This window comes from Prunus mume, linkage group LG6, assembly GCF_029339155.1.
Source record: "Prunus mume cultivar Tortuosa linkage group LG6, ASM2933915v1, whole genome shotgun sequence".
NCBI lineage: Eukaryota > Viridiplantae > Streptophyta > Magnoliopsida > Rosales > Rosaceae > Prunus > Prunus mume.
Genome location: NC_142703.1, coordinates 7,545,892 through 7,572,024, shown reverse-complemented (window position 1 = coordinate 7,572,024; position 26,133 = coordinate 7,545,892). Strand labels below are relative to the sequence as shown.

At 36.2% G+C, this 26,133-nt stretch overlaps 1 protein-coding gene, 2 long non-coding RNA genes and 1 pseudogene across 8 annotated transcripts; 1 reads left to right on the top strand and 3 right to left on the bottom strand.

Annotated features, from left to right (window-relative positions):
- Positions 1-187: 187 nt before the first annotated feature.
- On the bottom strand, positions 188-4,075 carry LOC103343939 (uncharacterized). 2 transcript variants are annotated; one of them, XM_089055502.1, is made up of 9 exons: positions 3,386-4,075; positions 2,982-3,151; positions 2,313-2,462; positions 2,057-2,128; positions 1,885-1,946; positions 1,734-1,770; positions 1,273-1,313; positions 406-485; positions 188-326 (listed from the first exon to the last, which is right to left on the bottom strand). In XM_089055502.1, exons 3-8 carry the CDS (start codon positions 2,415-2,417, stop codon positions 470-472), a joined length of 333 nt encoding a protein of 110 aa, XP_088911628.1. In that variant the 5' UTR covers positions 2,418-2,462; positions 2,982-3,151; positions 3,386-4,075; the 3' UTR covers positions 188-326; positions 406-469. The 2 variants fall into 2 exon arrangements, with proteins under 2 accessions (XP_088911628.1, XP_088911629.1); XM_089055503.1 differs by lacking the exon at positions 2,057-2,128.
- A 1,052-nt stretch (positions 4,076-5,127) lies between these two features.
- LOC103343940 (pentatricopeptide repeat-containing protein At4g32430, mitochondrial pseudogene) lies at positions 5,128-25,551 on the bottom strand (annotated as a pseudogene).
- On the top strand, positions 7,354-11,653 carry LOC148916004 (uncharacterized). 5 transcript variants are annotated; one of them, XR_016128299.1, is made up of 7 exons: positions 7,354-7,385; positions 7,552-7,601; positions 7,713-7,801; positions 8,769-8,826; positions 9,478-10,411; positions 10,497-10,551; positions 10,653-11,102. It is a non-coding gene; the product is annotated as an uncharacterized LOC148916004 (long non-coding RNA). The 5 variants fall into 5 exon arrangements; XR_016128297.1 differs by lacking the exon at positions 7,354-7,385 and adding an exon at positions 11,331-11,653 and having other exon boundaries at positions 7,451-7,601; positions 10,653-10,881; XR_016128298.1 differs by lacking the exon at positions 7,354-7,385 and adding an exon at positions 11,305-11,653 and having other exon boundaries at positions 7,451-7,601; positions 10,653-10,881.
- Positions 22,120-23,315, bottom strand: LOC148916003 (uncharacterized). Its single transcript, XR_016128300.1, has 2 exons — positions 22,641-23,315; positions 22,120-22,549 (listed from the first exon to the last, which is right to left on the bottom strand). It is a non-coding gene; the product is annotated as an uncharacterized LOC148916003 (long non-coding RNA).
- Positions 25,552-26,133: the final 582 nt, after the last annotated feature.

Here is a 26,133-nt window from a genome sequence, read left to right as displayed (position 1 = left end):
TGACAACCCTGCTCTTTTGTTATGAGATATATCAGTTCGCGTTGTATTCTTTGCAGATGAAAAATTGGATACAAAATAATCTGATGAGACAACGAAGAGGAGTTTTGAAATAAATTGAAGGTATCAGAGGTCATATGGCATTGATATATATATATAAACTATTCTAAATGAAATTTCAAACAACGTGTTAGATGAGAAGTATCATCTCATTCTTGCATATACCATACCCACGTGCACCTGAAATTCCCAACGTTAAGAGGGGAGAAAAGTGCGGAGCGCAGGAGATCCAACCTTTCATGAGGATGCCGGTTTGATAAAGAAGCAAGCTGCATCCAATCATACATTAATACTGGCAATCACAGCTCACAATATACTCAATTTTAATATAGAGAAATATAAAATTACCTAGAAGCTGAAACGCTCGGGATCTTGTATTGAAGGCATTAGCACTTCCACGCCGAGAAGTCTCTCAAGTTGTCTTCGATCTGTAAAGAGATACTATCATACATCAAAAGGGCACGTAGGTATACTGAACACAAGAATAGGGGAAGGAACCATTCTTATGTACACTGACATTACATATAAATAAGACATGTTGATCTAGAGATAAAGATCCTCCCCAAATGTTACAAGCAGAAGCTTCCTAAAGATGAAATCTGAATATGACAGACATTTCAATGGAACAAAAGGTTTAACCTAATAAAACTAATCCTTCATTTCCAACTATTACAACTGACCACCAAATTGAAACATGCAATCTCAATCAGGCAGTAATATTAATATGATTTAGGATATTCTTAAAGCTCATCCATATATACCTATTATAGAGTACTAAGAGATTCAACTTATGAAGATAACCCATCAAAAAAAAAAAACAAAAAGAAGGTAAATTCCGAGTTCATTATTAGACTTAATTCAGTGACAACTATAATACATTTGAAGATTTACAACCAAATTCCATTAGGTCACATGTCACATGTAAAATAAGATGCCTCATCCACAACACTTTAAGCTCTGATGATTGTATCCCAAGTTTTGCCAATTGAAGTTGAAAACTACGCAACTTTGCATCTAGAAAAACGTGTGCCCAATTTATTAATAAAAAAATTTAAATAAATAAATAAATAACTCAAAAGAATTGATAAGCACCAGATCAAGTTTAACTCAAGCTTTTTACTATTCTCTACAACAAAAAATTTAAAAATAAAATATAAAAGAAAAGAGCACACTCTAATAGAGAGATTACAGCAAACCAAATTGTCAAGAACTTACGTCTGCTCTCTCTCTCTAGACCCTTCTGGTGGATATATGTCCTGTACCCATACGGTAGAGCACATCAAAAGACAAAAATATTGAACAAGAGCAGTAACTAAAGATCAAATGAATGGCTAGACATCTCATAAGACAACTCATCCATCTTGGTCCCAAGATCGAATTATACGAAACCGTCAGTGACTTTCAATCCGCATGAAATAGTATTATTATAAGTGTGTGAATGGATCATTAAAAAAAAAGATCATAACTTCAAACAAAATACGTTCTGATATGGAAATATATATCATAGATAAGCCTAATAGTTAATTTGCAGCCTCGGGTGTATAAATAAAGACAAAAAATAAAGGATAATTGTTCATTAAATGAAAAGTAGATCAGTTTTAGCATTCATAATGCATTAAACCAATGTAAACAGAGCGCAAAAGTACAGATTGAAGTCAAAGGCGCTAGTATCTAACCTCTAAATAGAAACGTCCATCTGGAAGTGGTTCACACCTACATAAATAATAATTTTTTTCTTTAAAAGGAGGAAGCATGGTAGTGGAGTTTACAAATGACATTCTGCATACTAGAAAATTAAGGAGGAAAGGAGGAGGATGAAAGACCTACTTGGTAAATTCCACTTCACAAGCAAAATCAGCTATTGAACCTGTTGAAGAATCAATGATAACCTACAAAATTAAAAACAAGCCACAATCAGTGAAACTTATACTTTGGGTCGAACTTTATGTACCTTATGGAAGTTAAAAGGGAAAGAAAAGGACCAGTGACACTAATCTACCATTCCCATCCGACAGATGCCTTCCATTATACTCCTTATCCCTTGTTTAAGTGACAAGGTACAAGCAAAAATCTATGAATATTCAACAAAAACAACAAAACACATGGATCACATGGACTGTAGAAAAGTACCAAGTAGGCATACAAAACTTGCTAGATAACATTTTCAACATAGTTATTTTGCAGCAAATGCACTTCTACGTTTAAATATTTTATGAAAGTCATATGTGAAAAATACAAACTGCTAACCAACTTACCATAAGTCTATACCGAGGTTCAAAAATGGGTAGCAGAAACTTCTGAAATGGGAGGACACCATCCATTACAGAGAGTGGCATCATATCAACACCAAAGTTTGTCATTGTATCGTTCTCCAACTTCCTTTCGGCAAATTCCTCTGGGAATTTCTTTTGTTTAATGTCATTAAGTGTCACAATGGGAAAAACAAAAAGAAGATATTGAAGGTGTCAGAACTGAAGCAAACAATCTTGGTAAACTCTGAAAGCTATAACACTAATTAAGCACAAAAAATTAGAACGCACATATCATTCTAATTTCATATTACTTGGAATTTTTTTTTCTTTCCGAAATCTAGAAACCACAAATCCACTAATTATTATACTCTGTAAAAGTGAGAATGCCAGACTTAATCTATAATAGGTGGAACTCCTGGGGGATGCGCAACCACGTCCATTACAAACAGCATAGGTATAGAAAACCATAAAGCAACAATTCTGATGTCAAATAATACAAGCATCTCATTCAATTATTATAAGCACATGTTCTAGGAGTAATGAAAAGAACTGTTGGGCACAAAGGACATTTATTACCTAGGAAAATTAACACAAGTCAAGGACTAAAAAGGGATTAGAAGATAGATATAGACTAACTCAATTAAATAGAATCAATAACAGCAAAACACTCACCTCGATCCATTGACTGAAATAGGCATGAAATGCCCACAAGCAGTTGTGACAGGTTCATATAGTAATTTCAAGCATAGTGTGCAATCAAAGTCATCACTGCGTTATGCTTTTCTATGGCTTCTCCTCCTTGTGAAATTAGCTTGTATTCTCTCTAAATTCTGAAAACATTCCTGAAAAGGATTGCTACAGAATATCACACAAAAGATAAAATAATATAACATTTTAGAATTTCACAAAACCAAATACAATAGCCAGCCAGCTGGTATTACACAATATATACTTAATATCTATGTTTTGTTAAATAAACATAATTCCAGTAAACAAATTACTCAATTTCTTCCTGGGTCTCTCAACATGTTCTCAGCAACCAAACAAGAGAAGCCACAGCACAAACGCACACTCACCGAAATATAGTCGTCCACGTCACCAGAGATCCATCTTTGTCATTCAGACCGGCATGGTGTAATCCAATGCCAAACTGCAATGTGTGCCCCAGGTTAAAGAACCATCTGCTGGGCTTCTTCTGGCATACTAAGAAACTGCCTTGGATGTTCATCTGACGTTGCCAACTTCAATAACAGAAAAGCACAAACAAAAATCGAATCAACACAGCAGCCGAACCGAAGAAAAAAAATCCAAGCTTGAGTAGAGGCTCAAGACCGAGTATTTGAATTTTGAAGATTGGACTGCGAGTGCAAGCTTCGTGTTCGTTTCTCGGTCTCTTCATTTCACTCGCGCACCACATAACTCTGCGAGTGCAAGCTTCGTCTGTCTTCAGTTGAAGGGAAAAAAAAAAGGACGCCCAGACCCGCCCCGGCCGCCTAGGCGCCGCCTAGACCCTCCCAGGCCACCTAGGCGCTGCCTAGACCAGCCCAGGCTGCCTAACTCCCTTATAGCATCAGAGTTGTTATCTTAGTGGAGATTTCAATAGCTGAATGACATTTGATGGTTTTCATAGAGAGAGTCCAATCCAATCCAATCAACACAGCAGCCGAAACGAAAGAAATTTTTTTTTTTTTTTGGAAGCTTGAGAGAGAGAGAGAGAGAGAGAGAGAGAGAGAGAGTCTTTGAAGCTTCGAAGCGCTTATGGAGAAGCAAAACGGCTGCGACTGCAAGTGCAAGTGCAAGCTTCGTGTTGGTTTCGAATATATTTGAAGTGTATAGCCGGACGGCTATACCTTTAAAATATTCGAATATATCCCACGAGTACTGCCGCACGGTTATACCATTAAAATAATATATTCAAATAGTACAGCCGGTCGGCTATACTCTTTTAATATACAATTTTGTCATGATATTTTAGGGTTTAGGGCTAAAATACCACTTTAGCTAATTAGGATAGAGTTATTTCTTAAATTATTTTTTTTATACCAGTGATATTGGGGAATGAGAATTAAAGTTCTTTCTGATACCTCACATTCTAATGATTTCCAGCTATTAGCTCATTAGGCAAGAATAAAAAATGGATTTTATTTATAAGAAATAATACGGGTTTTAAATCCATAAATGCAACAACAAAAAATAAGAATCCAATCCAAAGGTTTTGGACCTTTCTACACATTACCAGTACAAGATTTTTATTTGTGGCAGCTCTTCTTGCCAATTAATTTTACGATTTTTAGCACCTTTCTACACATTACCTGTTACAAGATTTTTAGCAACCTTGTAAAATTCAAAGATGCAACTTCATAACATCCTCAATTTTGGCATTACCATACAAAGGTTTTGGACCTTGAGTAGACCAAGTAGCGGTGTCTAGAGCATTTTATCAAATAGTTTTGCGATGAACTAGCAGTGTTAGAACAGCTATACCAAGTTCTAACTCCTGTCCTCTTCAGAAAAACAAAAGAAAAACATTCTGGGGATAATCTAACTAAAAAACGCAATGGCTGCAAAATTTAAATAATAATTATTTTATTGTTGTCTTGTAAGTTTCATCTCTGAATGTTGGCTCTTCAACAATGTGAACAGGAAGTAGTAATATAGGAAAAGATGTAGACCAGCGCCCATCAAGTGGTTGTGCCGGAGTGGTACCGCCCAGGTTCGAATCCCCACCGACCACGTTTTTCCATTTTTGAATTATCTCAAGATGAATTTCCTTTTTTTATTTTGACATTTGGCTACAGAACTTCTTAACAATCATGAGTTACTTTTGAAGTTTCACATGTACAGATTCAAGCCTTCGAAGTGAGGGCCTTGAGAAGGAGTTCATTTTCAGTGATATTGTCTCCCACATGTTCTCGCTCAAAATCTTCATCTCTAATCCTAGACATTTTGCCATTCTACATATCTCCCCAGACTGTGTGGGTGGGATGTACCACGTGATATACAGGGAACCATCAGCATCACCAGTATCCGCCCAACTATATCACAATTCCTTTCTCACTCCTTCATCTCTCTTCCATTTCCCAACTTTTGCTACCATTTCCCAGTCCCCTTTCTCAGCATACAAGTTGGACATCAACACAAAAGAACCCGATTCCATTGGTTCCAATCTCATTAATGTATTGGCTACTCTCTCCGCCATCTCCACATTCCCATGGATCCTGCAAGCCCCGAGCAGGCTATGCAACAATGAAAACCCTGGCTGTCCCAGGATCTGACTCATCAATTCCTCTGCTTCCTCCAATTTCCCTGCACGTCCCAACATGTCCACCATACTTGAATAATGTTGAGGAGATGGTTCAATATGATAGTCCTTCACCATTGAATGAAAGAGGTGACGGCCCATCTCCACCATTCCATTTCTGCAGCCTGCTGCTAGTATAGAAAGAAACGTGACTGAATCAGGTCTTACCCCTTCTCTCTCCATCTCCTTGAACAATTCTATCACTGAGTCATAGTCTCCATGCCCAGCATATGCAGATATTATTGCAATCCAAGCAAACTGACTTTTATGAGGCGTCTCACTGAAAACTCTTGTGGACTCACAAATGCTTCCTCGCTTTGCATACATATCAAGAAGAGCACCTGCGATAATTGGGCCAGTCACTAATCCAAGTTTGATCAAGGAAGAGTGGCATCATTGGCCATATTTCAGAGAAATATCCTGAGCATCACCAATTGCACTCAAAACACTACCAAATGTGTAATTGTTTGGCTTCGACTCCATAGTTGCTACCAAGATTGTTTTTAGTGCATCTTGACACAGCCCGTTCTGAGCATACCCTGAAATCAAAGCATTCCACGATATGATTTCTCTGCAGTTTAACTCCAACTTTGATGGAGTCATGCATGGACTCAAACTTAGCATACCCAAGCTGTTGCAAACATTATGCTTTGATAAAAAGCCAGTCTTTATGCAAAACCCATGAATCATTTCGCCTTCCTCCACCAACTTCCTAATTGATATAGCATGGATTATTCCAACAAATGTAACATCATTTGGATATACTCCATCCAATCTCACCTCATTAAATAGAGAGATGGCATCTTCTTCGTCTATTGAAATCATAGTTGTCCAAGACACTATGTTGCAATCATTCATGCACTGAAAGACTAATTTTTCATCTTCAGTAACCTCACACTTTGAATGTGTCGAGATCAATACATTACAAACTGAAACATGACTTCCATATCCTGATTTAATTGTCAAGCCATGTATCTGTTTCCCAAGTTCTAAATTCATTTCATGACCACAAGCTGAAACTGCACTAGTAAATGAGACATGATCTAACCCCATCCCTTCTCCCACCATCTCAATAAAGACAAAAATCGCCTCAAGCCCATGATTTCCCTCTTGAGAGTAACCTGATAGTATTGCATTCCATGAAACCACATCCTCATTCGCCATTTCATCAAACACATTCCTAGCTTCTATTAACTGCCTCTACCTCGAATACATACTTATAAAAAAAAACTTCACCATCTAAACCAGACATAAATATAAGAGAATGCAGTTATAATCCAAATAGAAAATCTTCATGATCCGCACAAAAAGCAAGAATCGTAGTATAAGTTGTTAGAATTCTTAGTTTATATATGTATTTTCCGATTAGGAAGAGATGTATTTTCTGGAGATTTCAGCTAGAGAGAATGAAGAGAAATGAGGAAGGCACTGTTCTATTGAATTCTTAAAAAACAAGTGAAACTGGTTGTTTGAGTTAACTGTTAAAATAAGGGAAAAAAATCACCCCTTCAAAACCTAGGACGCCTGCATGCACCGGGCTGCTTCATCTCTTCTCTGCGATCTCTCTCTTGAAATCCAAGCTTCATCTATGTCCCCAGATTGGAATCAGCGTCTCATCTCCGCCAGTGAGATGCAACAGCCAGAGGAGAGGAGATAGAGAGACAGCGGTGCTTCAAGGCAAAAGGTGTCGATTGAAGACTAGGCCGAAGCTGACCTCGCCACGCCCTCCGCCACTTCACTCAAGCGCTTTCAAGTATCGTGGCCTCGGAAACGAGGTCTCATATTCAATTCCACTCTTGTTTCCTTTCTTTTGTGGAAAAAATTCATCATATTATGCTAAATTGTTTTTAGCAGTTTTTGGAGGTTAGAGATTTGGGGAACTTAATTGGGTTGTACATCGAATGGCACTCACGTTTGCTCCCATATTATTCTTTTGATCAGTTTGTTCATGAGATGAGGTCGAACAGGTTGCCGCCACTAGACAAGTAAAAGTACTGATCTCTCTGTCTTTTTTTATTTTTTTATGTTTAAATCCTTTGGATTTTGGACTCTGCTTTAATCTTTTATTCTTTGTGTGCAAAATTTTGATACATTTCTCTTAGAAAATTGAGAGAAAGAGTTGCGAGTGGAGGAGACCCGACAAAGTTGCATGAACCAGCAGTCGAACAAGGCTCTCCAAATGATCAACAGGGTATTATGCTCTGTCATTATCTCATTTTTGTATAATAGCTCGAATTCAATAGTGTCTCAGCTCTAGTGGCTTAGGCTACAGCTTGAACAATGTATTAAGTGCATATTGCCTGAGTTGTTTGGTATTAATTGGAAGGATTGAAGGATGCAATTACTCTACTATTGCAACAAAAGACCTGTCAAGAAAATTGAAAAAGAAAAACAGTTCCTGTGTAAAACCTTTTTTTGGTGTAACAGACTGATGAGAAAAGTAGTTACATATTCATTAATAACTATGGTAATGGAATCCTTAGAGGTTGAGGTTGTAACTCAGTTAAGAAATTTTTCATATAGACTACTTTTACCATGATGTTAGTATGCTACGATAATGGATTGGCTACTGAGTGGAGCATGAATGATGCTGAGAGAGGAGCATGAATAATGCTGAGAGAAGAACATCATTGAACCGGAGATTAGTTGTTCTGAGTTCACATGAAAGATGTCAGGGAGAATGATATTGATAAGTGGAAATCTACTGCCAATAATTCTATGTTACTTCGTTTTTGAAAAAATAATAATAATTAAGTTGGAAGGTCTCCTTTTCTTTATGAAATAATTTAATTAGAAGTTTTTGGGTTCTTCTTCAGAATTTGTTATAATATTTGTGTTTGATCAATGATATTTGAACTATTCGCTTTGGAAACAACCACTGCTTTCTATGTTCCCATTTAAATATTGAATCCTTTTAAATGTCTTGGGGTTTATATATAGGCTCTGTTTGTTATTAAGTATTTGCTTGTCTTGAGTGTTTACTACTGAAAGATAACCCTCAAAGGATTCTTTGAAGAATTATGAAGGGCATTTCATTAGAGAATATTGTTAGAAAACCTTGTAAAGTTGACGTTTCACTGAACAATACAGATGCATTTGTTGTCTTTAGTATCTGTGTGCAATAGATTGATGGTGCTCCTTTGCTTTGCTAATTGTAGGAGGAACCCTCTGAGACTTTGCATGGTGATATGGTTGCTCCTAGTATATCTGCAGCAGGTAGTTTTCAGAAAGAATTAACCAATCAAGTTCCAAATAATGAAGGTTGTGAATCTAGTGAAAATTGTTGAAATATAATCCTGTTCTGCCTGATTTCTTAGAGCAGAAGTCATGTTCTGCCTGATTTCTTAGAGCAAGTCATGTTCGCTGATTTCTTAGGCGAAGTCATGTTCGCTGATTTCTTAGAGCAAGTCATGTTCACTGATTGCTTAGAGCGAAGTCATGTTCGCTCGATTTCTTAGGCGAAGTCATGTTCGCTGATTTCTTAGCGTAAGTCATGTTCACTCGATTTCTTAGAGCAGAAGTCATGTTCACTGATTTCTTAGGCGAAGTCATTTTCTATTTTCTGTTCTGTCTATTTTAAATGATGTAATGAGAACCATTAGATCATAGTCTAGGTGGATTCTCTAGCTTAGATTTGGTATGACACGTGTAAGCACCTAATAGGGTGACAGTTGTAATTCTGTTAGAAGAGAATCACATTTCTCTTCTGTCAGACACACTATGTAAGCTGCAGATTGTAAGAATTCAATAGAACAGTGCCTTCCTCATTTCTCTTCATTCTCTCTAGCTAAAATCTCCAGAAAATACATCTCTTCCTAATCGGAAAATACATATACTAACTAAGAATTCTAACAGAAATCATGATAGATGAACAGAGAGCATGAATGAAAGCTAGCAGATTTAAGGTCCTTGAGAAAGATGCAGCTAGGCGCCGCCAATTGCAGGTGGCTTGAGGTTTTGGTTTTCTTCTGTTGTGTTCTAAATTATGTTTCATTGTGTTGAGCTGTGGATGGCAATTGAACTCATGGATATAGGCATCAAGGCAGAACGTTCTGTCTTGACATTCTTTCTTTGTGCGACAAAGTTTTTTGTCATATTTACACAAGTCGATCTCTTTGATAGTTGATCCATTACCAATTGTTACTTATCGGTTCTTAATTTGATGTAACAGTTTATTTGCAATTGCATACCCGAATATGTAATTGCATACATTTTATGTAATAATTGACCCCCCTAAAACCAAAAGAAGGGTAAGGTAGGTAGGTTTGACTGTGTTTTTGAATATTTTGTTATGGAGTATAAAGTGTTCCGAATGTGTAATGTTAGAATTGGTTAAGATTTGGATTGTGATTTGAACGGATTGAGAATCCCGACCCAAGAGAGAAATGCATGGATGGGTTGTGCGCATTATTTGTGCAATGTTATAATGGAGGGTTGATGCACTTGCAAGTTGTGTCGTGCAATTGCATATCGGTATACGCAATTACTGAGCGATTGCAAGTAGTGTCGTGCAATTGCATATCGGTATATGCAATTATAGAGCAACTGTGTGCAAATCCTGTTCACCATATTTTTGTAATTAATCAATGTGATGTTGTGGTGTTTAAGGGGGTTTAGGGTGTATTAGGCTTTGGATTAGTATTCAGATTCTCGTCACTAGAGACAATTGCATGATAGTGTTGTGTACTTGATTTGTGCAATTTATGGAAGTTGAAAAAAGGGGTGAAGCGAAAGGAAAGAGCAAAGCCGAGAGTAATGTACAATAATCAAGAGTTGGCGGGGATGCATTTTTTAATTTCATGTAAGTTGCACATATATCTAAAAATTGGAAACGTGGTTGCTTAATATTATGATGGTTTTGTTGATTAAAAATAAATGATTGACAGGAAAAAAGAACGACTTGAAATGGGGAAAGTGGCCAATGCAAAGTTGGACAGTAAGGTGAGAGATGGCAATGAAATGGGTCAGTTTTTTAATTATTTTATTAAAAATGCTCTTTTTGAACTGTCGCTCATCTTACTCGGTATTGTGGAGCTGGATAGTCTCGACGGCTCAAACAAGTGGCAGAGGACGGGTCGGACTCGCTTGAATCGTCTCAGAGCTGCGTCGGCCTTTCGGACTTGCAATCGTTGTGTTGTCATGGGAAGATGCGTTAGAGTTGTTGGGTGGTGCTGCGTTCACGGCAGCAGCGGTGGCGGCACTAATATTCGGCGTTCATACAGAACGTCATCTACTCAACAAGATTGCCATCTTCTCCAATTTCTATTGCCCGTATGTTATTATCTCTCTATTGCTTGTTCATTTTGGCTTTTGTGATAAATTTAAGGTATTGGGATTGGAAATTCATAAAGTAATCAAATTGGAATTTGAGAATTGTGAGTTCGTCAATTTGATAATTATGAGAAATTTTTAGAGTGTTCATGTTGAGGAAAATATGAATCCATCATCTCAAATGGGACCTTTTTACTAATTTATAGATTACTTTTCATTTTCATGGATTTATTGCATTGTTTTCTAATTATGGGAAATAAATTGGTGCGTTTCATCTACTAAATCTTCAGCTTTCTGTTATTGAAATAGTTCACAAGTTGAGTAGAAATATTTAGAAAAAGAACTCTGTGAATGCCTGGGTGTGTGAATTTAAGTGATGTTGGAATGAGGGATTGTGTGATGTTTTGTGGATTCTTTTTTGAGGGTCTCTTGCTTGGTGAGAATTGTAGAGACAAGGAAATGGAAAGTGGGTAGACAGAGCCAAACTCTCACCCAGAAGCAGCTCCTCAACGTTGGGGACAAAGACAATACCTCTTCACCATTCAAATTCAACTTCAATTCACATGCATCTGGCTGGGAGATTTTAGTTCCCACGCATCTGGCTTCTCTTGGTTGTTGTTTCTTTGTTTTGTCTCTCTTACTTTTTTAATTTATTTAGAGCAACAAGTTTGGGTTTTGTGAATTTTTCTTCCTTCAATTTTTCCCTTGTCCTTTTTTTAAAATAAAAATTAATATAAGGTTCTCTAATCTATTAAATTAGATTTTTTTTTAATTGTAGCTTAAGATTTCATTTTATTGTATAAAAAAATCATTCATCTTGGTCATCAAAGAAAATAGAGCATTGAGATACCAGTTAGAGAAGAAGAAAAGAGAGGTTGTGGTGAGGTTCAACTCGGTTTTGCTACTGAATTAGTTTTGACGCTTTGCAGAAGTGAATTAACATAAATTAACCAATGCCATTTGGTTATGTTGGTTGTTGATTGATTGCAAATAAAACAGATGGAGGAAAGGGTAATTGTACACAACTGTCTAGTTTTTGTATCATTAGACAATTGCGTACTAGGATATGGAATTGCATACCATTTATGCAATAGTTGACCCTATATATATGCAATAGTTGACCTTTAACATGGATAGTGATGAATCCAATTTCTGCACCTCACAAAGGTAAGGACAAGGATTAAAATATCAGCTGTGCAGATAATATCAGACCTCCAATTTATGGATATTTCGGGGAATATATCGTTATTGTTTTAGGTATCAGGAAAAAATCAACAAAATTGACAAATATAGGCATTGAAATACGTAATTTTTGTGTAAAATTTTCATAAATGTTATGTACATTATCAATGAATGTATTGAACAAATAAAACTAATAATTTACTAATAATAAGATATACATATGAAGAAATATAAGTGGTATGTAATACGCGTTAATGAAAAGTTTGAAAATAAAATGTTGATTAGAATGAATAAACCATGCATAAATCAATAGTTTGTTTTAACATTGGATTACAATTTAGATAAGTGTCCATCTATATAAATGAAGAGCTCCAATAAGGTTCAAACAATGAGGAACAATCATCTAGATTCATACAATAATCATACCAAGTCACGTAACCCGAGCATTTTGTAAGCCTAGTTTGAACATGGTGCACATAGGTCTCTCTTGAGCTCCCTACTGTCTTCATATATATGAGATAGTTAGGATTAACCCAACTAGTAGGAAGGGGTGGCCCTAGAATAGTGCAAGTGGCGCCAATGCACAGGGCCCCTGATTTTTGAAGAACCCCTAATTTTTATTTCATTTTATATAATTTATATTAATATTATAATAACTGTATATATACTCCAACGTGCAACAAATTGACACAAAAATTTATTTAGTGGAGTTGGTTTCTAGTGCATATTCCTTGGTATAGGGCTTACGTTCGAGTCTTAGTTATGTGAATATATTTGTAATTTTATTCTCTTTTTATTATAAGAGCAAAACTTTAAATAGTTTTAAAAAAGAAGCATTTGAAAAATATAAGGGGAAAGATCCAATTAAATTAACAATAGTATATATCACACCTATACGGTTTTTCTTTAAAAAATAATAATAATAAATTCTTCGACTCAAAACAAAACAAAACAAAAATAAAAAATAAAAATCATGTCTTCTTCTTTCTCGTGAACTCTTATTTTTTATCACCGAACATACCAACATTTAAATTTATCAAATGAATGCAACATACTCAACGAACGCAGCCCCTGCAAACACGTGAAAAAATAGTGCGTTTGTTTGAAAAAGAAAGTTAGTGGGGTCCATTTTCCTGGGAACTCGCAACTTTACTCAACGAATGCACTCCTTACGTTCGCGTGAATAAATATCCCGTTTGTTTGAAAAAGTAAGTTAGTGAGGTTTATTCTCCTGGGGAACGGGTAACTTTACTCAACGAACGCAACCTCTACGTTTAGGTGAATAAATAACCCGTTTGTTTGAAAAAGCAAATTAGTTGGGCCCATTTTTCAAGGGAACAAGCAACTTTACTCAACGAACATAACCTCTGCATTTGCGTGAACAAATAGCCCGTTTGTTTGAAAAAGTAAGTTAGTTTGGCCCATTTTTCCGGGGAACGGGCAACTTTACTCAACGAACGCAACCTTTGCATTTGTTTGAAAAAGCAAGTTAGTGGGGCCCATTTTTCAAAGGAACGGGCAACTTCACTCAACGAACATAACCTCTACGTTTGCGTGAATAAATAGCCCGTTTGTTTTAAAAAGTAAGTTAGTTTGGCCCATTTTTTCGGGAACGGGCAACTTTATTCAACAAACGCAATCCCTGCGTTTACGTGAACAAATAGCCCATTATTTGAAAAAGTAAGTTAGTTGAGCTCATTTTTCCGAGGAACGGACAACTTTACTCAACGAACGCAACCCATTGCGTTCGCGTGAACAAACAACCCGTTTGTTTGAAAAAGTAACTTAGTTGGACCAAGTTTTCCGAGGAACGGGCAACTTTACTCAACCAACACAACCCTTGCGTTTGTGTGAACAAATAGCCCATTTGATTGAAAAAGTAAATTAGTTGGCCCATTTTTTCAAGGAACGGGCAACTTTACTCAACGAACGCAACCCATTGCGTTCGTGTGAACAAATAACCCGTTTGTTTGAAAATGTAAGTTATTTAGGCCCATTTTTCCGCGAAACGGGCAACTTTACTAAAAGAACGCAACCCTTGTATTCGCGTGAATAAATAGCCCGTTTGTTTGAAAAAGTAAGTTAGTTGGGTCTATTTTTCCGGGGAACGGGCAACTTTACTCAATGAATACAACCCCTGCGTTTGCGTAAACAAATAGCCCGTTTGTTTGGAAAAGTAAGTTAGTTTAGCCCATTTTTTCGGGAACGGGAAACTTTAATCAACGAACACAACCCCTACGTTCGCATGAAAAAATAGCCCATTTGTTTGAAAAAGTAAGACAGTTGGGTCCAATTTTCGGGGGAACGGCCAACTTTATTCAACTAAAGCATCCCTTGTGTTCGCGTGAAAAAATAGCGCGTTTGTTTGATGAAGTATTTTAGTTTGTCCAATTTCCCGAGGAACGACGAAATGTACTCAACGAGCGCATCCCTTGCGTCCTCGAAGTCAAATACCTTGTTTGTTGAGTAAATCATGGAGTTCGTTGGGTAATTTGGTCAACGGACAACGTCATTTACCCGACGAATGAGTCGCTTAGCGTTCGTTAGGTAGGTTACTTGGCATAAATTACTAAATATAACTTTCGTGATTTACTACTAATTTAACCCAATGAACTATTGGGAATAAAATTGAACTTTGTTGATTATCTCCAATTATTACTATATTGTTAATTTAAAAAAATAATAATATCAAACATATGATTGTTGATACAAATATAAATTTAAAAACTTTCAACAAAAATGAAGTAAATTTAGGTTTTAGCTACACACAAACTTTCACTTTTGGAAAAAGACAAATTTTTTAAAAAAAAAGACAGAAAAACCCCTCAACTTTTAAACCAAAGACATACAAATATAACGGGTTCCTTAGGAAATCCAAAAATAATAAGGGCATTTTTGTCCACTTTGTCTTCTTTTCAAAATATTTCTCTCTCCTTTTGTCTTTTCCAAAATGTCCCCAAAAATTATTACTTAATGGTCGATTGATTAAGCCACATTGAATTGACGAAAAAGAAAATTGGACTTTTTCGATCATGATCAATGCCCAATTGATAATATATGACCATGAATGTTTAGGAAATGAAGTGGAAGTATGAGAAGTCTTCTTATATCCAATCTCGCACCATTCAATTGATAGTACAAAAAATAGGTCTACTTATGCCTTTTCTTTTAAAAAAAATTATCAATTTTTCCTTTTTAGGGGTTTGCGCACAGTCACTCTCACATTGCATTAGCGTCGTGCAATTGCATGTTTCCAATGCAAATGCCGACCGGCTGTGTGCAAACTAAAGATAGCTTAAAAAATCGAACCTAATTAATGTATAGCGCAAAGACAAAGAAAGGAAAGTTCCAAATTTTATTAGGACCCTATGTGTATTATTCAATATTAGGGTTAATCACATTTTGGTTTACGAAATTGGGGATATTTTGGAATGTGATTCGCACTACATGATACAAAATCACATATAGCAATCCTAATAATTTGTTAAACATGTTATTAACCAGCTAACATGTTTAAAAACCTATTTAACAAGACTCAAACTAGACACGACACATTTATTAAATGGGTCGGGTTTGAGTTGAGCATTTTAGCCACGACACGATCCATTGTCAGCCCTAACTCAGAGCGTGACTTGGCTAACTAAACTCGAGAGATTGGGTCACTTGTTTATTTGTTTTGTGTTCTTTATTTTTTTTTTCTTTATTTTTTGTAAATTAAAGGGAGGCTCCAAATTTGAGACATATTTCAAAATTTTGAACAAAAATACTATCATATTGAAGAAAATGTTTGAGAGAATGAGATAGATGAAATTAATGATTAACTACTTAAATCCCCTAACCAAGCAAATACTTTATTATGACCCTATGTCTATTATTCAATATTAGGGTTAATCACATTGTGTTTTACGAAATTCGGGATCTTTTGGAAAATCATTTGTGCTACATGACAATGTCTATTACTACGTAATTTCGATAATTGGTCGTTTTTGTAATATAATATGTTCGGCTTATTGCCCCTTACCGTTTCTCATGCTCTGTATTTCAGTTCATTTCGCCCTTCGATTTATAGTTCAAAAAATAGGTCTAATTATGCGTGTACAAAAAAATATGATCCATTTTTCCTTATTAGGGGTTTGCGCACAGTGACTCTTGCATTGCATCACCGTCATGCAATTGCATGTGTGAAATGCAAATGCCGACCGGCTGTGTGCAAACTAAACATAGCTGAAAAACGCAAACCTAATTAATGTATAGCGCAAAGACAAAGAGAACCAAGCAAATACCTTATTATGACCCTATGTCTATTATTCAATATTAGGGTTAATCACATTGTGTTTTACGAAATTCGGGATCTTTTGGAAAATCATTTGTGCTACATGACAATGTCTATTACTACGTAATTTCGATAATTGGTCGTTTTTGTAATATAATATGTTCGGCTTATTGCCCCTTACCGTTTCTCATGCTCTGTATTTCGGTTCATTTCGCCCTTCGATTTATAGTTCAAAAAATAGGTCTAATTATGCATGTACAAAAAAATATGATCCATTTTTCCTTATTAGGGGTTTGCGCACAGTGACTCTTGCATTGCATCACCGTCATGCAATTGCATGTGTGAAATGCAAATGCCGACCGGCTGTGTGCAAACTAAACATAGCTGAAAAACGCAAACCTAATTAATGTATAGCGCAAAGACAAAGAGAACCAAGCAAATACCTTATTATGACCCTATGTCTATTATTCAATATTAGGGTTAATCACATTGTGTTTTACGAAATTCGGGATCTTTTGGAAAATCATTTGTGCTACATGACAATGTCCATTACTACATAATTTCGATAATTGGTCATTTTTGTAATATAATATGTTCGGCTTCTTGCCCCTTACCGTTTCTCATGCTTTGTATTTCGGTTCATTTCGCCCTTCGATTTATAGTTCAAAAAATAGGTCTAATTATGCATGTACAAAAAAATATGATCCATTTTTCCTTATTAGGGGTTTGCGCACAGTGACTCTTGCATTGCATCACCGTCATGCAATTGCATGTGTGAAATGCAAATGCCGACCGGCTGTGTGCAAACTAAACATAGCTGAAAAACGCAAACCTAATTAATGTATAGCGCAAAGACAAAGAGAACCAAGCAAATACCTTATTATGACCCTATGTCTATTATTCAATATTAGGGTTAATCACATTGTGTTTTACGAAATTCGGGATCTTTTGGAAAATCATTTGTGCTACATGACAATGTCCATTACTACATAATTTCGATAATTGGTCATTTTTGTAATATAATATGTTCGGCTTCTTGCCCCTTACCGTTTCTCATGCTTTGTATTTCGGTTCATTTCGCCCTTCGATTTATAGTTCAAAAAATAGGTCTAATTATGCATGTACAAAAAAATATGATCCATTTTTCCTTATTAGGGGTTTGCGCACAGTGACTCTTGCATTGCATCACCGTCATGCAATTGCATGTGTGAAATGCAAATGCCGACCGGCTGTGTGCAAACTAAACATAGCTGAAAAACGCAAACCTAATTAATGTATAGCGCAAAGACAAAGAGAACCAAGCAAATACCTTATTATGACCCTATGTCTATTATTCAATATTAGGGTTAATCACATTGTGTTTTACGAAATTCGGGATCTTTTGGAAAATCATTTGTGCTACATGACAATGTCCATTACTACATAATTTCGATAATTGGTCATTTTTGTAATATAATATGTTCGGCTTCTTGCCCCTTACCGTTTCTCATGCTTTGTATTTCGGTTCATTTCGCCCTTCGATTTATAGTTCAAAAAATAGGTCTAATTATGCATGTACAAAAAATATGATCCATTTTTCCTTATTAGGGGTTTACAGTGACTCTTGCATTGCATCACCGTCATGCAATTGCATGTGTGAAATGCAAATGCCGATGTGCAAACTAAACATAGCTGAAAAACGCAAACCTAATTAATGTATAGCGCAAAGACAAAGAGAACCAAGCAAATACCTTATTATGACCCTATGTCTATTATTCAATATTAGGGTTAATCACATTGTGTTTTGAAATTCGGGATCTTTTGGAAAATCATTTGTGCTACATGACAATGTCCATTACTACATAATTTCGATAATTGGTCATTTTGTAATATAATATGTTCGGCTTCTTGCCCCTTACCGTTTCTCATGCTTTGTATTTCGGTTCATTTCGCCCTTCGATTTATAGTTCAAAAAATAGGTCTAATTATGCATGTACAAAAAAATATGATCCATTTTTCCTTATTAGGGTTTTGCACAGTGACTCTTGCATTGCATCACCGTCATGCAATTGCATGTGTGAAATGCAAATGCCGATGTGCAAACTAAACATAGCTGAAAAATAAACCTAATTAATGTATAGCGCAAAGACAAAGAGAACCAAGCAAATACCTTATTATGACCCTATGTCTATTATTCAATATTAGGGTTAATCACATTGTGTTTTACGAAATTCGGGATCTTTTGGAAAATCATTTGTGCTACATGACAATGTCCATTACTACATAATTTCGATAATTGGTCATTTTTGTAATATAATATGTTCGCTTCTTGCCCTTACCGTTTCTCATGCTTTGTATTTGGTTCATTTCCTTCGATTTATAGTTCAAAAAATAGGTCTAATTATGCATGTACAAAAAATATGATCCATTTTTCCTTATTAGGGGTTTGCGCACAGTGACTCTTGCATTGCATCACCGTCATGCAATTGCATGTGTGAAATGCAAATGCCGACCGGCTGTGTGCAAACTAAACATAGCTGAAAAACGCAAACCTAATTAATGTATAGCGCAAAGACAAAGAGAACCAAGCAAATACCTTATTATGACCCTATGTCTATTATTCAATATTAGGGTTAATCACATTGTGTTTTACGAAATTCGGGATCTTTTGGAAAATCATTTGTGCTACATGACAATGTCCATTACTACATAATTTCGATAATTGGTCATTTTTGTAATATAATATGTTCGGCTTCTTGCCCCTTACCGTTTCTCATGCTTTGTATTTCGGTTCATTTCGCCCTTCGATTTATAGTTCAAAAAATAGGTCTAATTATGCATGTACAAAAAAATATGATCCATTTTTCCTTATTAGGGGTTTGCGCACAGTGACTCTTGCATTGCATCACCGTCATGCAATTGCATGTGTGAAATGCAAATGCCGACCGGCTGTGTGCAAACTAAACATAGCTGAAAAACGCAAACCTAATTAATGTATAGCGCAAAGACAAAGAGAACCAAGCAAATACCTTATTATGACCCTATGTCTATTATTCAATATTAGGGTTAATCACATTGTGTTTTACGAAATTCGGGATCTTTTGGAAAATCATTTGTGCTACATGACAATGTCCATTACTACATAATTTCGATAATTGGTCATTTTTGTAATATAATATGTTCGGCTTCTTGCCCCTTACCGTTTCTCATGCTTTGTATTTGGTTCATTTCGCCCTTCGATTTATAGTTCAAAAAATAGGTCTAATTATGCATGTACAAAAAAATATGATCCATTTTTCCTTATTAGGGGTTTGCGCACAGTGACTCTTGCATTGCATCACCGTCATGCAATTGCATGTGTGAAATGCAAATGCCGACGGCTGTGTGCAAACTAAACATAGCTGAAAAACGCAAACCTAATTAATGTATAGCGCAAAGACAAAGAGAACCAAGCAAATACCTTATTATGACCCTATGTCTATTATTCAATATTAGGGTTAATCACATTGTGTTTTACGAAATTCGGGATCTTTTGGAAAATCATTTGTGCTACATGACAATGTCCATTACTACATAATTTCGATAATTGGTCATTTTTGTAATATAATATGTTCGGCTTCTTGCCCCTTACCGTTTCTCATGCTTTGTATTTCGGTTCATTTCGCCCTTCGATTTATAGTTCAAAAAATAGGTCTAATTATGCATGTACAAAAAAATATGATCCATTTTTCCTTATTAGGGGTTTGCGCACAGTGACTCTTGCATTGCATCACCGTCATGCAATTGCATGTGTGAAATGCAAATGCCGACCGGCTGTGTGCAAACTAAACATAGCTGAAAAACGCAAACCTAATTAATGTATAGCGCAAAGACAAAGAGAACCAAGCAAATACCTTATTATGACCCTATGTCTATTATTCAATATTAGGGTTAATCACATTGTGTTTTACGAAATTCGGGATCTTTTGGAAAATCATTTGTGCTACATGACAATGTCCATTACTACATAATTTCGATAATTGGTCATTTTTGTAATATAATATGTTCGGCTTCTTGCCCCTTACCGTTTCTCATGCTTTGTATTTCGGTTCATTTCGCCCTTCGATTTATAGTTCAAAAAATAGGTCTAATTATGCATGTACAAAAAAATATGATCCATTTTTCCTTATTAGGGGTTTGCGCACAGTGACTCTTGCATTGCATCACCGTCATGCAATTGCATGTGTGAAATGCAAATGCCGACCGGCTGTGTGCAAACTAAACATAGCTGAAAAACGCAAACCTAATTAATGTATAGCGCAAAGACAAAGAGAACCAAGCAAATACCTTATTATGACCCTATGTCTATTATTCAATATTAGGGTTAATCACATTGTGTTTTACGAAATTCGGGATCTTTTGGAAAATCATTTGTGCTACATGACAATGTCCATTACTACATAATTTCGATAATTGGTCATTTTTGTAATATAATATGTTCGGCTTCTTGCCCCTTACCGTTTCTCATGCTTTGTATTTCGGTTCATTTCGCCCTTCGATTTATAGTTCAAAAAATAGGTCTAATTATGCATGTACAAAAAAATATGATCCATTTTTCCTTATTAGGGGTTTGCGCACAGTGACTCTTGCATTGCATCACCGTCATGCAATTGCATGTGTGAAATGCAAATGCCGACCGGCTGTGTGCAAACTAAACATAGCTGAAAAACGCAAACCTAATTAATGTATAGCGCAAATACAAAAAACCAAGCAAATACCTTATTATGACCCTATGTCTATTATTCAATATTAGGGTTAATCACATTGTGTTTTACGAAATTCGGGATCTTTTGGAAAATCATTTGTGCTACATGACAATGTCCATTACTACATAATTTCGATAATTGGTCATTTTTGTAATATAATATGTTCGGCTTCTTGCCCCTTACCGTTTCTCATGCTTTGTATTTCGGTTCATTTCGCCCTTCGATTTATAGTTCAAAAAATAGGTCTAATTATGCATGTACAAAAAAATATGATCCATTTTTCCTTATTAGGGGTTTGCGCACAGTGACTCTTGCATTGCATCACCGTCATGCAATTGCATGTGTGAAATGCAAATGCCGACCGGCTGTGTGCAAACTAAACATAGCTGAAAAACGCAAACCTAATTAATGTATAGCGCAAAGACAAAGAGAACCAAGCAAATACCTTATTATGACCCTATGTCTATTATTCAATATTAGGGTTAATCACATTGTGTTTTACGAAATTCGGGATCTTTTGGAAAATCATTTGTGCTACATGTCAATGTCCATTACTACATAATTTCGATAATTGGTCATTTTGTAATATAATATGTTCGGCTTCTTGCCCTTACCGTTCTCATGCTTTGTATTTGGTTCATTTCGCCCTTCGATTTATAGTTCAAAAAATAGGTCTAATTATGCATGTACAAAAAATATGATCCATTTTTCCTTATTAGGGGTTTGCGCACAGTGACTCTTGCATTGCATCACCGTCATGCAATTGCATGTGTGAAATGCAAATGCCGACCGGCTGTGTGCAAACTAAACATAGCTGAAAAACGCAAACCTAATTAATGTATAGCGCAAATACAAAGAAAACCAAGCAAATACTTTATTATGGCTCTATGTCTATTATTGGTTTCACATGTTCTCCAAGCTTACCGTAGCTCTGTTTTCATTCTCTCATGTCGTCCACACTTAACCAAATTCATGTCTTCTTCTTTCTCGTGAACTCTTATTTTTTCTTACCGAACATACCAAAATTTAAATTTATCAAATGAACGCAACATACTCAAAGAACGAAACCTCAATTGTTACTAGATTGTTAATGGGTAAATAACTCAATGATATAGCATTCGAGTCAAACATTTCTTTAAACATCACACTATCGCTAATTGCATACAGGGGGTCAAAAATTGCATAAACTGTATGCAATTGCACAAAAACTATATGCAATTGCATATAAGAAATAATATAGCAAAACAATGTGTAGGATGTTAATACTGGTATTAAAATTCTATAGCTAGGAAAGCACCTGCTCTAAGAAATGTTTCTTGCAAAAGTTAACCATCAACCACTTGGATTGAAGAAACCAAAACCAGTTATGAGGTTTCTCAGTTAAAGAACTCATCTTTCTCTTTTGATGCCAACCTCAATTCTCCACTAACAAGCCCAAAAACTCCAATTGGATTCATCATGACCAGAGTTCTTGAGTAATAAAACAAATCTGAAATTGAAAAAAAAAAAAAGTAGGAAGAAAATTCAAGAATCCAAGACTTTAAAGAAAATCAACAACCTGATTGTTCAAAATTCCATACCTTATTTTGAAGCACAAATCCATAACCTCATACATGGAAGAAAACAAATCCTCCATAAAATGAAAATTACATGGGTTTGATGGAGAAAGGATCACAGTGGGTCAGATGCTGTGATGAAATTAAGAGAAAATATTAAAATATTAATAATTATTAAAAGAGGGAAAAGAAAAAATCACCAAGATTCAGTCCAAGGCGTTGAATTTTTTCTCCCATCAAAGGCTCTGCAACACAGACATTCTCACTCCATATTCAACACTAAGTCGTTGAATTTCTACTCAAATAAAGGCCTTCCACACCACCCCCAACGAACTCAACTGAATCACCCCACTCAATCTCCTCTCGATGGTTCTTGCATCACGGTGTTGGCAGAGAGGAGATGCTCAGATTCGACTTGGGGACAAAGATGAGGATTGGATTTGAGAGAGAGAGAGAGAGAGAGAGAGAGAGAGAGAGAGAGAGAGATTGCAAAGATGAAGCAGCTCCAGTGCACGTGACGTCTTCCTCGCGTTCGTCAAAGCTTTTTCGTTTGTTTTCTCAATCATGTGTATTTCACGTGCTCTTTAATAAGAAAGGAGTGAACAAGTCATCAGGTCATTCAATCTCAACCCTTGATTTTTAAAATGAAATATGAACCCTTAGATGATTGGCTGTACCGGTAGCCGATGCACCACAGAATTTTCGTACATAGTGTGTCCGTCAGGAGAGAAATGTGATTCTCTTCTAACAGAATTACAACTGTCACCCTATTAGGTGCTTACACGTGTCATACCAAATCTAAGCTAGAGAATCCACCTAGACTATGATCTAATGGTTCTCATTACATCATTTAAAATAGACAGAACAGAAAATAGAAAATTACTTCGCTCTAAGAAATCAGGCAGAACAATCGTGCCGAACAACTCGGCCCGGACAATTCGAGCAGAATCGAGAAATCAGCGAGCAGTTATATTTCAACATAAGTCACTGGATCAAAGAGAACTCCATTAAAATTCATCATAAGAGCAAAATTCAATGCACCCTCACTTGTTCGAAACCCAAAAGATAGTATTCCAAGAAACTATATCGATCTGCACATAGTCGAAAGATAAGTAAGGGACCATCAAACGACCATCAAACTGTCCAGCTTTGGTGTACAACCTCATCAAAGAATTTGAAACAGTAGGATAGAAGCAAACCCGTGAATTTGATATATGGGTTTGGGGTCCCCTTGACAGGCCTTGATAGCAAGGGTAACGGTATTTTCATCGATGATATGAGACAAATGTAGTTGAAGTTGTTTACAGAACATGTCAAGGCTCTAAGGGTAACGGTAACTTCATCGTGTTCGTTTCTCTGTCTCTTCAATCCACTTGCGCATCTGTGAGTGCAAGTTTTGTCTGTCTTCATTTGGAACAAAAAAGAGGCGGCCAGACCCGAGCCACCTAGCGCCGCCTAGACCCACGAGCCGCCTAGAACCGCCCAGGCAGCCTAGGGCGCTTAGAACCGCCTAGGCGCCTAGGGGCGCTTAGAACCGTCCAGGCTGCCTAGGCGCTCCTAGAACAGCCAGGCCGCCTAACTCCCTTATAGTATCGAGTTGTTATCTTAGTGGAGATTTCAATGGCTGAATGACATTTGACGGTTTTCGTAGAGAGATTCCAATCCAATCCAATCAACGGAGCAGCCGAAACGAAAGGAAAAAATCGAAGCTTGAGTTGAGAGAGAGAGAGAGAGAGAGAGAGGCTCAAGACCGAGTCTTTGAAGTTTGGAAGCGCTTACGGAGAAGCGAAATGGCTGACTGCGAGTGCAAGCTTCGCGTTTGTGAATATATTTAAGAAGTATAGCCGGTCGGCTATACCCTAAAATATTCTAGAGCACAGCCGCAGGGCTATACCGTGAAAATAATATATTTAAGTAGTATAGACGCTTGTCGTACCTTTTATACATTCGAAGCGTATAGCCGCAGGGCTATACCTAGATATTTAAGTAGTATAGACGCTCGTCTGTACCTTTATACATTCGAAGCGTATAGCCGCAGGGCTATACCTTGAAAATAATATATTTAAATAGTATAGCCGGGCGGCGATTCTATGTAAATATACAATTTTGTCATGTTATTTTAAAATACCACTTTAGCTAATTAGGATCGAGTTATTTCTTCAATTTTTTTTTTATATCAATGATATTGGGGAATGAAAATTTAAATTCCGATACCTCTTATTCTAATGATTTCCAGCTATTAGTCCATTAGGCAAGAATAAAAAATGAATTTTATTTATAAGAATTAATACGGGTTAAACCATAAATACAACAACAACAAAAGGGGATCCACCAACATTTTGGGGATAAAAGAATCTTGAATTTCTTATTATCAAATTGCTTGTGCAAGAATTTACTTAGAAGCATCATTCAAGCAAAATGAAAATGTAAAAAATAAAACATAGAAAGTGTAATAAAATTGAACCATCCTTGGCAATCCAAAAAAGAAGAAATAAATAACCTAGAATTGGAAAATGAAAGAATGTGTCTGCATATCATGATCCTCTTTTTGGATAATGAACATGAAGTAATTTCAAGAAGTATAGATAATAGCAAACATGGAAGATGAAAGAAGATAGATTGCATACACTTTAACTGGGGGACGCCTTTTCACTTGTTTACAGGCCTCAACATTGTCTTGCTTTATGTGTATCAGCTACCTGTGGAGTTTCCAGATATGTTACAATGGATAGCTGATTTCATTGGTGTGTGCAAGATTACATTCGGATTGGACTGAAGTTTGTTCGAGCTTCTGTCTTCTACTTTTCTACATCATGGTATTTCTATCTTTTATGACATCTACAAATCCAACATAGTTTATCCAGGATACTTGAAAACCAGTGACTTCAGCTTCTCTACAGTGTAGGGTCTGCAAGTTGATCATGTAATAATTCATTCCTGGATGGTACGGTTATATCATCCAAGCAAATTGATCAGTTAAGAACCATGCAGATTTGGATTATGTGCAACAGAGAATCTTATGTTACTTATCAAATGTGTGTGTGTGTCATCCTTGCTACTTCGCTACGTAAGTGTTTCAATTCTTAAAATCCTTGCCGCATTGCTTTACCTTCTTGTGGTTTGTCTTCTACCTTTTCTTCCTTCTAATGCAGTTATCCTGTGTTAAATAAATGTGATCTAGAGGAAATGGATTCAATAATTTGAGTTGGTCTTATATGAAAGTGCAGTTGAAGTTGGGTTTTATAAAATCGCTTGCTCAATCAAATTGAAGGGTCTACTAGAATATTTTAAAAAATTGTATTTAAAGAGTCGAGCCGGGCGGCTGTACGCTGAAAATATTATATTTAGAATATTTTAACGTTATATTTATATTTAGGCTATACGTACAGCCGATCGGCTGGACTCTGAAAATATTATACTTAGAATTAAAGGTACAGCCGAACGGCTTTACTCTGAAAATATTATATTTAAATCTTAGCCGAGCGGGTATAAACGTACAGCCGCTCGGCTGTACGTT

What these genes read in the sequence shown, in the direction of transcription:
- LOC103343939 (XM_089055502.1), bottom strand. Translation starts at nt 2,417, where the DNA reads ATGACAAACTTTGGTGTTGATATGATGCCACTCTCTGTAATGGATGGT. An exon ending in AACCTCGGTATAGACTTATG is followed by an intron (nt 2,129 to 2,312) that starts GTAAGTTGGTTA and finishes GAATATTCATAG; the next exon opens with ATTTTTGCTTGTACCTTGTC. An exon ending in GCATCTGTCGGATGGGAATG is followed by an intron (nt 1,947 to 2,056) that starts GTAGATTAGTGT and finishes TTAATTTTGTAG; the next exon opens with GTTATCATTGATTCTTCAAC.